The sequence below is a fragment of the Melitaea cinxia genome, chromosome Z, assembly GCF_905220565.1.
Source record: "Melitaea cinxia chromosome Z, ilMelCinx1.1, whole genome shotgun sequence".
In the NCBI taxonomy this organism is placed as follows: Eukaryota; Metazoa; Arthropoda; class Insecta; order Lepidoptera; family Nymphalidae; genus Melitaea; species Melitaea cinxia.
Genome location: NC_059424.1, coordinates 8,752,577 through 8,767,638, shown reverse-complemented (window position 1 = coordinate 8,767,638; position 15,062 = coordinate 8,752,577). Strand labels below are relative to the sequence as shown.

The window sequence follows — 15,062 nt, the reverse complement described above, 5'->3', positions numbered from 1 at the left end:
ACGGCTTGAGCACTGCCATGAGGTAATAGTGTCGACGTAGTCGCAATGTGAATATAGACGCGGGCTACTTATTGTAAGGAAACCTCTTCGAGGTACGAGTTTTATGATCATGAGAACATTATTGTTATTTTTATGTTTTAATGTGTATAGTCTTAACACATGCGAAACGTGTATGTTGTCCAGTTCACACTGCTCAAGTCTCTAAGGAAGCTGAACTTGTCATGTTAGAATTAATATTAATAAAGCAGATGAGACTGAATTCTGACTTTTTATTTCGTATCCTGTTTGACAAACATTGATGACTGCTGACTTTTTTTAATAAACGAAACATACCACGTTGAGCTCATATTACAATAATTAAATATACATTTAAATTTATTTGTTTTGAAGAAACAAATTGTTATGACTCAAAGTGGAGAAAAGCTGGTTTTCTGCTTTTGATATTATTTAAGATTAGACAAAAATAAATACACTATAATATAAAGTGCATTATAGTATAAAACTATTTGATTTTGTATACACTTCATTACGCGTAATTAGGGAAGAATCCGTCAGGATGTATGTCGTAGCGATAGGGCGTCCGTCCGCGCATCACGTCGTAGGGTACTTTGAAATCTTTTTCGCGAGGACTTTTCTTGTTACTTTGTAATTTTTGAATCTCTGAATTCACCTGAAAAATAATTCATTATAAACAAGTTACGTATTATTTGTTGAAAAATAAAGCTAAAAGTATTTTCTACCATCGAATAGAATGTATAAAATTGGACAGATAGACTGACAAACATTGTCTTCACATAACTGTGTTGGCTCTCAAATGAAAAAAAACCGACTTCAATTACATCGACAAGTAACACAATGTACGTAGACGAAGGAATAGTCAATTAAATACGCGTTATCAATAATTACTCAAAAAGTAGTCATCAGATTTCTATCAATTTTAAATGGGACTACACGACGAGCATTAGCTTTCGATTAAAATAAGAATCATCAAAATTATTCATAAACAATAAACTGTCACTGCCCTCTAGTGGATAATATAGCTCACTACGTTATATGAGAGATCAGATGATTACATTTCGTAACTGAAGCTGTTTTTTTTTTCGGTGACGATGCGTTGGCGCAACAGTCCCAGCACTGGTTTGTGGCTTTTGCGCTGGCGGTTGCGGATTGGATCCCCGCACATGACAAACATTTGTCTTGGCCATTCGATGTTTGCCGTGGTCTCAATTGATGTTTATGCAGTCCTTGATGCCTCGGAGAGCACGTTAAGCCTTCGGTCCCGGTTGTTATAATGTACACCTGATAGCGATCGTTACTCATGGTAGAGAATATAACCGCCAACCTGCGTTGGAGCAGTGTGGTGGATTAAGCTCTGATCCTTCTCTTACATGGGGAAAGAGGCAGCCCAGCAGTGACATATTACCATAGAGCAAAAACAATTATATTTAAAAAGTTTGTTAACTAAATTGGTACATAGTATATAACATAGACATAAAAGAAGTTTTTCTGTAAACATAACTATGAGATTCAAGCCTTTGATATCGACCTTGAAAATAGGCTAATGCACTTCCTTCCACTCATTTCCTTGACCAATTGTTAAGGCAACACGATTCTTTTTAATATATTTTAAACTAAATCAAACAATGTTCCTCACCCGTGGTTTATCGATATAGTCCATCGGTCGACTTGCTGGCAAAGGTCTAATCATCATTCTGGTTTTATACAGTGGTGACGTGGGGCCATTGAACGATACCCAATAAATTGATTGTTCAGTGTGTTCACTCGCCAGTAGTGTATATTTACCGTTCAAATTACTAAAATCCAGAAGGATATCAAGAAGTGTGTTTTGTTTAATGCAATTATAATTATGTGTGTTTTATTATTACCCAATCACCTTTTATCACACTCTTTGTACCACCACGCTCCCCCGTGCTCGGTGGCGCACGATCCTTCCTTCCATTCGTCGTTATCGATATCGTAAGTTGAAAATTTCTGACCCGCGTGGTACGATAGTGAATCACCTGTACATAAAAATAATGTTAGTGGTTTGTCATATTAATATGCTTAAATTTAATAGGAAAATTACATAATTATATAATATTTACCAGCATTTCCGCGATAAGTTCCAAGCGTGCTTATACGATACCCTTCATATTCGGGTCCCAATGTGAACACGGAGAATGTTGCAGATGCCTCCTGCCCATTTTGTGCTTCCATTTCTACTCTCAACTCGTACAGCTTCTGGTTTGTAAGGTAATATGTTTTCTCCAAACCGAGCCAGAACTCACCAGCGAGGTTTCCAAAACCATGTCTGTATTCTGTCCAACTTTTGTAAAAATCTTGAGATCCATCGAATCTATTTTGTATTACCTAAATTTCGTGGTGTTTAAATTTTACACAAATACATGATACATTCAATTAAAAGGAATATTTTTCATATTACCGTCCATCCACCGCCCGCAGCGCTGAGGTCACAGAGTACATAAAATGGTTCGATATCATCAGGTTTGATTTTGTATATACCAGTTACATTAAAACCTTGAGCCTGTATTTCTTGACAGTCAGTCGGATATCTCTCCGAACGGTCCACGCGGCCCATCATCCTGATAAAATGTTTGTTATAAAAACATAGTTACATTGATACGTTGAAAAACAACGTTATTGTTTATACAATTTACAATACACAAAATAATAGCATAATAATATATCTTTTCAGTTTCTCGTACATAATCATAAGATTATTTTCTTTATACTATTTAGTTTAGTGAAAAAGTAACCTGCAATCGCATTTTCTAGACTTTTGTTCCTGTAAGATACGTCGAAACTCGCCTATTAAATTCGTAGCATCAAACGTGCGTCCGATGTTATCTGAACTGTTGAATATACAAAATTTTTGTATTATCTGTTCAATATTCAAATATTTTTTGGTATATATTTTATACTACTTACATGTTTAAATATCGCAAACGTTGTCTGCTTTTCACTTCTGATATAACATTTGATATTCCTTCAACATTGTCTCTAAGTGACTTCAAATGAGTTTCAAAAATAGAAAGACGATTATCTAAATGCTTTTCTAAATTACATCCGCCATTTCCAACTGAAATTAAAAACAACAGCACTTTTCATCAGAAATAAAAATGATGTGTTAAAAATAAAAATTTATTAATCGCGTATTTTTGTTATGACATTTAAAATTTACAAAATTAATAGTAAAATATATATATTCTTCCCCGACTGGGGAAGTACCTCGACCTTACAGAAGATCACAGCTAAATAATACTCTTTTCAAACAGTATTGTGTTCCTGTTGGTGAGTAAGGTGACCAAAGCTCCTGGGGGGCCAAAGCCATTGGGGATTGGGTCGGCAACGCGCTTGCGATGCTTCTGGTGTTGCAGGCGTCTATAAGCTACGGTAATCGCTCGACCCGTACGCTTGTTTGCCGACCAAGTGATATAAAAATATACATATATAAATAACGAACGCAGGTACCATTTGAACCCTTACTAAGAGGGTATTTTTTATTTTCTAACATTAACTTTATTTGTTCTACATCTGCTTTTAAAGGACCAAAATGTGTTTCTAAAGCCTCAGAATAACTAAGATTTTCTATAGCAGTTGTAATTTCCGTTAACCGTTTTAGTATTGTATCAGTTTTTTCGTGTACTTCTATGTCAAGTCTATTTAATCTAAAATCTATGCCTTCCGTTTTTTTTAAATAGTTTTCACTAGCAGTTATAGTTTCCATAAGTTTTTCAATAACAGCTTCGTTGTCTGACGTCGCTGATTGAACGTTTCTAGTGATATTCATTGCCTTATTTGGCTTTAGCATTGCTTCATCTAATTCGTTTTCATATTCTTTTTTCCATAATGTATTGTCGAAACGCTCGTGTTTTCGTTTGCTATGTCTTTCTTGCTTATGTTCCGCTGACACACCGTACAAGATAAGAGTTAATTTCAACAGTTTGAAGTTTATAATCATTTTGAGATGTAATTAATTGGAATAATCCAAAGCGAATGAAGCGATACAGCATCGTTTCAATCTTCATAAGTTTATACTTAACTAAACAAAAACAGTAGCAATTGAATTCTTTGGCACAATCTTCTCCGTGAATGATTCTCACAGATATTTCCTGCGGTTGTTTATACAGATCAGTCAATATAATAACAATATATCCACATTATTTATAAATATCATACTATGCATTTTGTTTTAATAAAAACATAAATATAAATGTCGCGTTGTTTATTTAATAGAGTTCTGGTAGAACTGGTCCACATTGGAAACATCATTTCCGTTTTTTCCGATTTAGATGTATTGTTCTAAATACGCGTACGAATTATCTGATGAATCTGACATGACGTGTTCAATCGGACCTCTGACTTCGGATTTTTGTTGAGCAATGCAGTACAAAACTACACATTTTTGGTGTCATGGATCTGAATCACATCATTATCAGTGGCAATAAAGCTGGCAATTGTGCAGGCGGTTGCAGGTTCGATTTCCGTTCACGAATGGAAATCAAACCCGCGTTGCCGTGGCAAACATACAGGTCTGGTCTGGATGTTTCTGGTTTTGTATTGAGTGTGTTTCCGGATCCTGGACACAGAACAATTCCTACTGGGGACCGTTTAGTATAAGGTGTTTTAATCAACATCAATCGGATAGTTGGTAGCACCCAAGAATATTCTAAATAAATCGTTACTATATAATTCACTAGCTGTGCCCCGCAGTTCCGCCTGCGTTAATTTTAGGAAAAAAATAACCTATAGCTTTACTCGATAAACGGAATAAGCTATACTTACAACACAAACTAAGTTGTTGAATTCGAACGAGTAGTTTCTGAGATTTGCGCGTTAAACAGACTAACTTAATATTGATAATAGTAATATAGGTTTAGATTTGCTCGCAAAATTGTCGTACTTAAAAGAAAACGTTTAGTTATTTCACATTTATCTGGACGGTAGGTATCTACTACAGCGCGGTAAAAGTATTTTTTCCTGCGTAAATCCCATAAATTTTGATTAAATTCTTCAAAATTGGAGTCTACACATTGCTCCAAAACCCCCTCTATCTTCTAGTGAAAGTCCTATAAAATTGGTTCAGCCGTTCCAAAGACTAGCAATAGAAAGCAGACAGACAAAATTTTGAAGTATTTTAGTATCGTGTAAATAATTATATTCACTTGAAAAAACAGTTATTTTGAAAGCACAGACTGACACTTCAATTTTATTAGTGAGTATGTATAAATTCAAATAACGGTTTCTCACACAGGACAAATAAAGTCTTAGTGGAAATCGAGGAGTGTGACATTTTCTCTGTTCAATAGTGTGTCTTATTGATCACCGCTTGAAAAGTGTTCGCTAAATCTCTATAATAAATAGTAGGTTATATTTCATTATAACCAAAATTTACGGATTACTTACAAAGAAAATAATGCGACACGATAAACAACAAACACATAAATGTATAGGCATATCTTGTTCACGACGCCGTGATCATCGTTGTTAGAAGAAATCGCAAAGGCCTTCCTTCGACTTCTCAGAAGTTCCAAGCCGTGTGGGAATTGCACACACTAACTTTTTATTATTATTATTAGTATTCGATTTATTCTTTAAAAAAAAACAGCAATCGCCTAAGATACGATCTTCAGGTTCATACTTTCTCTATTTAACAGACTTCAAAAAAGAAAGAGGTAATTCGACTGTCTTTTTTTAATATATGTTAACTCAGACCTTTTTCCTAGGTGGACCGTTTCAGACGATTCTTTCTTTAATCGAAAGATAGTGCTTGTCATATGGCTCTATTTAAATTTAATCGAGATCTGACAAGTACTTTTTGAGTTAAATCTAATAATGGGTATTAACTTGACTGTGATTTCATCACCCTACGTTGTATTTATTATACCTCATAACTTTTTAAATCATATCTTTTTATGTGGTCCTATTTAAATATGGACGAGACATAATATGTACTTTTTGAGTAATGTTTGATGACGCATATTTACGTGACGCTGCAGTGGCGTGCCTATGCTCATATACTTTAGTACTTTGTCACGACGCCATCTATCGGAATCCAGTAAAACTACTTCGGTGACTATCGATCAAATGATGTTACATGGCCACATCTACTATAACGTAGAGAGCGGTGTCCACTAGAGGGCAGTAGCACTTTATTTTTTATAATTAATCATGATGATTTTTGTTTAAATTGAAAGCTGATGCTTGTTTTATGGTCCCATTTAAATTTGATCGAGATTTGATGACTACTTTTTGAGCAATATTTCAAATTATTTACATCTGTATTTTTTTTAAAAACTCATTTATGGAGACGACCTAAGTACCATATGTGCCGAAATAAGAGATTATTATATTCAGATGGGAGTTTAAAAAAATGATATAAATGTATTTACCTCGCAAGTTTGGGTCGTCATCAGACTGTTGTGAAACATATTTTTTAAATTTTTCTAAATCGTCTTTAAGAGAATGTAGATTACTTTGTACTTGATCCACTGGAGAAGTTTTTACTACTCGCAAAATTTCAGTCAAGTATTTCATTACTGTGTTTGTTCTTTCTCTAAAGATCGTTTGCAAATGACTCATTTTGTCTTCAACAACTTCTATCAATTTTAAATATCTTTCACTGGCGAGCAAAGTTTCAACAAACTTTTCAACTATTACTTCTGGTTTTGCAGTGCGTCCTGTAGTCGTTGGCATACTAGAGTTGAATTTAACAAAAGTATTATCAAAGTCATCACCATACCCTCTAGTATGCTTTGATGATACTCCTCTTTGTGTAGAGGAAACGCTGCATAAGCAAAGAAAGAGTGTAGCTGTCTTCCACATCTTTCTCAGAACAAATCACATACTGCTACTGAACAAGATAAGATGATCGCAAATGAAATGTTTTAAAATATAAGTAACTTATTTTAAAACACCGGTCCTTGTGATATCCATTGTTGTATGCTTTTAACTTAAATATTGGTGTAAGATGGTAATAACAGACATATTACAGTATCGTGTGATTAAAAGCAAAATTTTGTTATTATACCGTTTTCAGTGGGTACTAAAACATATACATTAGGTATAAAAGTACCTATGAAGTAAAAAAAAATATTATCTATGTTTATAAAATTGTGTAAGTTGTAGGATGCAGGCATTTGGTTTGTGGTCGCAATACATTTTGAACTTGTATAAACCTACACTTATGTGTATAATATACCAGTATCACCTCCAATACCATCATCACCACGCAGTCCCAGAGCTTCGCGAACTTACACTGACTTGTTCAATTCGTCACTCTATAAATACGAATGTGAGACAAATACGTTTATTCGTTTCCTGAATCTTGAAAAAGGAAGTGCTAAGAAAATATTTAAAAAATATAAACTGCTAGTTAATTACACAAATTATAGTGAATCAGTGTTATTTTGTTTGAGAGTGCCGGAGAAAAGTAAGTACTTAACAAATACTAGAGAAACCGACTGAACTAAGAACAAATAAAGAAAAACAACTGGCTGCAAAACAGCATACCTGTTACTTATCTCGTATTATAAAATATAGCAAGGAAATTTTAAATTTCCTTTCGATCATCATACCTAGCAGAATGGGGGTTCAGTACTGTTACCAATCTCCTAACGAAAGAATGAAACAAACTGGACATCATTAGCCGAGGAGATTTAAGACTAAACCTTATAAAATTAACGTCAAATGTTGATAATTTATTAGCATCAGATTCATCCTTCTCACTAAAAATATTTACTTATTGCTTAGTTTATTTTATGTTACGTATCATCATTACAGCCTATACAGTCCACTGCTAGACATAGGCCTCCACAAGTTCATGCCAAAAATAACGTGAACTCATGTGTTTTGCCCATAGTCACCACGCTAGGCAGGCGGGTTGGTGACCGCAGTACTGGCTTTGTCGCACCGAAGACGCTGCTGCCCGTCTTCGGCCTGTGCATTTCAAAGCCATGTTACGTATATTTTCGTATAAATAAATAAACATCATATTATAACATACACACACGGTCATCTGTTCCTATGGTAAGCAACTTAATGCTTGTGTTACAGGTAACAGCCGACTGTTATAGCTTAATATATTTTTGTTTTTGATAAATATACATAAAAATAATACATATATAAAAATATAAATATAAATATTACACCCAGACCCAGGCGGAAATCGAACCCGCAACCCGCGAAACAGAAAGCAGAGCACTATAAACTGCGCCACCGGAATATACCTATGCATATTTTTAACCCCCGACGCAAAAAGAGGGGTGTTATAAGTTTGAAGTGTCTGTCTGTCTGTCTGTCTGTGGCTCCGTAGCTCGCGAACGGATGAAGCGATTTATATTTAGTTTTTTTTTTTTTTTGTATGAAAGGCGTTTTTAGATATATTTGATGAAAATCGGTTGAGTCGTTTAAAAGTTGTGGGGCGTGAAAGTTGGGAAGAATAACCGAATATCTACAAATATAATCTAGTGGAATCTCAAATGAAAGCGCATCACGTGCACATTACAAAATAATGTGTTCAATGGAAATCGATTGAGCCCTGAAAAAACTCTGAGAAAAAACGTAAATATCTGGATCTGGCGCACGAGATTGTCGACATGTGGGATGTGAGATCTGCTGAAATCATCCCTATCGTAATATCTGCCAACGGTTTCATCCCGGTTAGTCTCGCTCACCATCTGAGGCAACTGGAGATCCGGGACGGTTCGCTCGCAGCCAGGATGCAGAAGGCGGTGTTATTTTACTCGGCTAGGATTGTCTGCCCTGCCGGGGCGTATTCCTTCACCCGCTTATATTTGTATACATATGTAAGTATAAGTAAATCTTACTATATTATTTATATAAGTATTTATTATAATACGTGTATCTATTGTATATGGAGCGGGTGGAGTGGCGTCCGGTCACATAACAATAATAATAATCGTTTATTCACTCACATTTCATACATCGATACACAGACAACTAACTTAAAGACTAGACAAAAAAAAAATCAAAATTACAATTAATTAATTTGTAAACAATGTAAATACTACGCAACTAAAATAAACAAGATGAAAAACAAAAAAAGAAAAGAAAGAAACAAGAAATCGGCAATCTGCATAGCGATGCATTCATGGGACGGGAGTACTGCAAAGGATGACGCTCGGCATTTGTTGGAGAATCAAGATCATTCAACACCGATTTTCAGCGTCACCCGTAAGGAGAAATATAGAGAGAATAGACGGAAAGCAGTCAATATAAACCATAACAATAATAAATCTTAAAAAATTGGTACACATATAAAAAATACATAAAAATAAATTTGAATACTTCTACACATTATGAGAATCGATACACAAAATTGATTTATACGCAATGCAAGTTACAACCGGTGGATGTACTGCGTGACGTAGTGAGCACTTGATATAAATACATACATGCATATACATATACAGGATGAGTCTTCATAAAGTGCACATATCAAAATCGGGGAAACTACACCCTATTTCATCGATGAAAGAAATATCAAAAAAATAAAATAAAAATATATTTGTTTTTTAATGAATATTTTAAAAAAATTAATTGCAGCTGCTAGCCCTATTTAAATAAATCGGTGTAACTTTTAAACTAAATGTCTTATCAGAATGGAGTGAATTTTATAATGCTTGCTAATAATAGGCTATGCTCATAAAGTAAAAATATCCTAGAAAATTAATGCTATAAATTTAGATTAAAGAAGAATTTAATGAAAATCTATTTTTATTTCGCCATTTCTACAATAATGTTAAAATTTCTTAAAACATCGTCCTAATTACCCTACTTTTTTTTAATTCTAAGTTAATATACATGGTATTATTAGCTTTCCAAAAAAAAAAATTGGACAATCATTACTCAGATACAACATTTTAAATCAGCGTTCTAAAAAAACAATCAACACAGTTAAACACCGAAGTAGGAATAAAACAAGAGTATGTATCTACATAAATCATTTATTATTCTTAGGAAATTAAAATCAAATAGCCTTGCCATTAAGCTTATCATTTTGACCTAATGCATCAATTGTGCAAAATGACCACCCCGTTGTTGCAAACATGTTGTAGCGCGAAGCACAATTTGCTGCGTTGTCCTACGAATCATTTCGGAATCATTTCTGATTTCGTTTGCAACACGCAAAACTCTTTCTTTGATCCTCCAAACGGATGGATGTCCTGCCCATTATGCGCTGATTGTCAGGTCTTTTCTAAATGAAAATTATCCGCACCGCTGGATCGGTCGACAAGGACTTGTTGGGTGGCCGGTGCGTTCCCTCGATCCCCTTTAGATTATTTTTTTATGGGGAATAATGAAGCAAAGAGTTTACAGCAGTCCCATAAACAGCGAAGTGGAAATGTGTGTATAATATCTGGAAAAATCGCTCTTTTAGCAATAAGACCGCCTTTGTACATCTTCCTCTAATTGTACTACTTTATAGGCTATTTAAAAATGAGTACGCATCTTTAAAAGTATTAAATGCTACAGAAATTCTGTTTCGTCCTATCTTTTTCAAGCTGCAATTAATAATATTATAGATCTTATTTTTCATGAGGAAATCTCCAAATGTGGTTGGTTGTAAAATCGTTCCATTGTTATCACCTTTTGTAATTTTTTGAACATGAACTAAATATGGAGACACGTCATTTTCATTATAAATATTTCTGCCTGTGGGATTTTTAGAGACAGTGTTATTAGGTTGTAGCTGTGATTGTGGTACCGAAACGGGAATATTTTTATTATTTTCATTTTTATTCGTCTCATCTGAATTCTCAGACTCTGAACAATTACAACCAACTTTTTGGTTTCCCGCGCTTAATCTAACTTTCTCATTATATTGTTTGCAAATTTTATGAAGACGAGAGGTCTTAAGTGGCTTTTTAGTCATAGAGTGATCAGTTTCCATACCCGATTCATCATAACCAATAGTAATAAAATTGCTAGGTTGCGGAATATATTGTGAATTATATTAAATCATTCCCGCAACCCGGGTTCAGATGTTCGTTCATTCTATATTTACACAAACTTATCAAAAATAGAAGAAAAACCAACTAAATATGAAACTAAAACTAAATAACTAAATATATACACTTTACATCTGTTCTGAACTATATTTAAAATAATTTTAACAGTAGCAAGAAAAAACACAACCGCGCGCGTTCCAGTTTCCCGCTCGTTCCTGGTTCCATAACTATGTTTAATAGGACTGTCTAATTACATACATACATACATATAATCATGCCTCTTTCCCGTAGGGGTAGGCAGAAACCACTTCTTTCCACTTGCTACGATCCTTTCATACTTCTTTCGCTTCGTCCACATTCATTATTCCCTGCATACATGCTCTTCGGTTTAGGGTACTCTTGACCTGGCCTTTTTTCAAGACGTCCCTTATTTGGTCTCGGAACGTCCGCCTAGGTATACCCCTTCCAACCCTTCCATCCACACTCGCCTTATACACTTTTTTCGTCAATCGTTCTTCACTCATTCTCTCGACATGACCAAACCATCTTAGCATACCTTTCTCAATTTTTGTCACTACATCTTCTTTCAGACCACAACGTTTCCTTATCTCACTATTTCTTATCCTGTCACTCAGTTTAACTCCTATCATACTTCTTAACGCTCTCATCTCCACTGCATTTATTCTGCTTTGATGTTTCTTCTGCCACACCCAACTTTCACTTCCGTACACGAGTGTCAGAACCAACACCCCCTCATGCACAGCCAAACGAGCCTTGTTAGACACCTCTCGACTACTCATAAAGGAGTGCAAAGCTCCATTCACCCTGTTTCCTGCATTTACTCTTCTTTCATTATCACGCTCACACTTTCCATCTCTTGTAAACTTTGAACCCAGATACACAAACTCATTCACCTGTTCAATTTGTTCATCTCCAATCACGATATTGCAGCCTGTCACTGCCCCATCTCTTTCAAACACCATCACTTTCGTCTTCTCTACATTCATCTTCATTCCCTTTCTTACAAAAGCTCCACTCATATCAACTACCATCTCCTGCAACTCCTCGGGCGAAGACGCAAATAATACTTAATCATCAGCATAGAGAAGACATTTGACGAGTAACTCATTCATTCTAAACCCATTTTCATTCTCTTTTAACTCTGTCAAACAATTGTCCATGAACAGATTAAACAGCCACGGTGACGCTACACATCCCTGTCTAACACCTTTTTCGATATTAAACCATTCAGTGTATGCCCACTATCCTCACACAAGCACTAGAATCCCTATAAAGAGATTGCAATGCTCGTATGAGGACACTGCTCACACCATTCACGGACAATACCGACCACAATTCATTTCTCATCACTCTATCATAGGCCTTTTCTAAATCTACGAACGCGCAATAGACTTTTTTGTTTTTGGCCAAATACTTTCGGCTATGCACCGCAAAGAAAAGACCTGATCCGTACATTCCATTCCCTTTCTAAATCCCGCTTGTGCATCCCATACTTTTTCGTTTGTTTTATTCACAATCCTCTCAATCAACACTTTTGCATACAGTTTACCGACGACGCTGAGGAGGTTTATACCGCGGTAATTCCTGCAGTCCTGCTGTGACCTTTTTCCCTTGTACAATGGGACGATTACGGCTTTGCACCAGTCTCCCGGTACTTGCCCATTTCGCCAGCACAAATTGAAAAGGTGGTACAGCTGGCTAGCCACTACGCCATGTCCAGCCTTCAGCATTTCGACGGTAATCCTGTCATACCCTGCAGCCTTACCTAATCTCATACTTTTCAACGCTTTCACTATTTCATCCATGCTTATCTCACTTTCATCACCATTTATACTCTCTTCCATGGAAGGTGCCGTATGTTGTACCTGCACTTCCTCTCTTTCGAACAAACTTTCATAATACTCTTTCCATCTCTTTAACACACATTCTTCTCCTTTTATAATGCTCCCATCTTGACTCCTGATTGTACTCAGTTCCGAGGTAGAGGTTTTTCCTCTAGCAGTTTTGATGGATTTCCAGAAAAACTTGATGTTTGACTGGAAATCTTCAGTGAGCCTTCTATCAAAATCATCCTTTCGTTCTTGCTTCCTTTATCTCGTCATCCGTTGCCTTTTGAACTTTTTGGTTAGCTTTTGTCGCTAACCAATCCAAGCATGCTTTCTTCTTTTCTTGCACAGCCTTTTGTACATCTTTATCCATCCACACATTATAGTTATTTCTTCTTTTCCTTCTTTTACCTACCCCGCATACCTCGATAGCAACATTCACGACCCCTTTCTTAAATTTATCCCACAAATCTTCAATCACACCTATCTCTTCTATGCCTTTAAAACTTTCTTTCAGTTTCTCTACATACTCGTTTTTCTTTTCCTTTTCTTGTAGGTTTTCCACTTCCACTCTGTCCAAAACACTCGTAGGCTCGGCCCTTCGATGTTGCCACCGTTTAAAGAGGCCACGCATTCGGGCTACGACTAGGAAGTGGTCTGTGTCGAGGCCTACACAGTGGTATGCCCGAGTGTCTAGCACCTTCTTCCTCAGTCTTTCATCCACTATTACAAAATCAATCATACTTCTAGACTCACCCTCATCTCTTGTATACAAATGGATCTTTTTGTGGTCAAACATTGTGTTGGCCACGCAAAGATTCCATTCCAAGCATACTTCAAGCAGGCTTCTCCCATTGTCATTCACTCTCTCATCCCCAAACGTACCCAGAACTCTTTCATACCCATCACGCTTCACTCCAACCCGTCCATTAAAATCCCCTAACATCACGATCTGTTCATTTTCTCCGCACTTATTCAAGACATCTCTCATGCTATCCCAAAATTCCTCTCTCTCTTGTTGGGCTTTTGATGACTCACCTCCGCGCAGCTCTGTCGGTGCATAGACCCCAAGGATAAAAAAGCGAGTGAGTCCGACTTTTAGCCTGATCCAGAGGAGTCTTGGGCTTACACATTCATGGTCCATCATACATTCAACCATTCGAGAGGAAAGAACCACACCAACTCCCTGACAGCCTCGGCTAGTTTCGGGGACTCCCGACCAGTATGCCGTGTAGGGACCATACACTGTGGTGTCACATCCCTTCCTCTTAGTTTCATTCATGCATAGATCATCTATACATCGTTCATCCATTATCTGACATACTTCATCTACTTTACCATCCATTCCTCCTCTTACATTCAACGTAGCGAAGCGGCTCTCCATGGGCCACTTTTTGCCTCCGCGAGAAACGAGACGTGATGGGTGGCGAACCACATCGCCGCCATTTTGGTTATTTAAATTCTTTTTAACCATTGCGTTACCACGAATAGCAAGGTTTGTCCACTCCAGCAGAGCCTCGCATGCCAGGGTAAGGGCTAGCCTAATTCGGGGCCACCCGGCCCTAGGACAGAGTGGCACGCTAATGACTAGGCTTGCCCCTAGCCATGCATCCATCCGCGCGCAGACGTTGGATTGGCGGAGAGGGTAGGAATAGGGAAAGGGCCTTCCCTTCCATAGGTGGTGTGAAAAGGAAGATTGTGTGGAGTTTGGAAGTTGGTGTGGAGAATTGGAAATGTAGGACATTACCGCCCAGAGGGTAAGGGATAGGGACAGTAATAGCTAGGGAAGTCGGGATCGCATACCCGTATACTATACCACAACTACCGGACAGGTAATTGGGATGAGTATCCCATGACTTTGTCTAATTATAAGTCAATATTGACATCACCTATTAAAAACAGTCCGACCGAGTAAAGGACATTGGACAAGTCAGGTCAAGTCAAGACATGTAAGGGAACTAAGTTTTCTCTCTTTCATTTTGCAAACTAGGTAGCTTGAAAAAATAAATTTTTGTTTATTGGCATATCGTTTTAAAATTAGCCCTAAAAGAAAGGTCTTGACTCAAAACTAATTTTTCTAAATTAAAAATAAATCATTTCTCCGCGGATAACCGCGGATACGGAAACCGATACGGATATCCGGAATATCACTAGTTTGAAGTAAGGATACGTAAACGGATTAACATTGATAACCCCGAGCGGCGTAACGCGGAACGGGGAT

General features: G+C 36.7%; 1 protein-coding gene across 1 annotated transcript; it reads right to left on the bottom strand.

Annotated features, from left to right (window-relative positions):
- Positions 1-249: 249 nt before the first annotated feature.
- LOC123668750 (fibrinogen C domain-containing protein 1-like) lies at positions 250-14,153 on the bottom strand. Its single transcript, XM_045602444.1, has 9 exons — positions 13,744-14,153; positions 6,414-6,718; positions 2,950-3,100; positions 2,778-2,873; positions 2,444-2,603; positions 2,106-2,370; positions 1,895-2,021; positions 1,655-1,814; positions 250-670 (listed from the first exon to the last, which is right to left on the bottom strand). Exons 1-9 carry the CDS (start codon positions 14,151-14,153, stop codon positions 527-529), a joined length of 1,818 nt encoding a protein of 605 aa, XP_045458400.1. The 3' UTR covers positions 250-526.
- Positions 14,154-15,062: the final 909 nt, after the last annotated feature.

What these genes read in the sequence shown, in the direction of transcription:
- LOC123668750 (XM_045602444.1), bottom strand. Translation starts at nt 14,153, where the DNA reads ATGGATGAACGATGTATAGATGATCTATGCATGAATGAAACTAAGAGG. An exon ending in GTTGGAGTGAAGCGTGATGG is followed by an intron (nt 6,719 to 13,743) that starts GTATGAAAGAGT and finishes ATTCAACTCTAG; the next exon opens with TATGCCAACGACTACAGGAC. An exon ending in ACTATATCGATAAACCACGG is followed by an intron (nt 671 to 1,654) that starts GTGAGGAACATT and finishes ATTATTTTTCAG; the next exon opens with GTGAATTCAGAGATTCAAAA.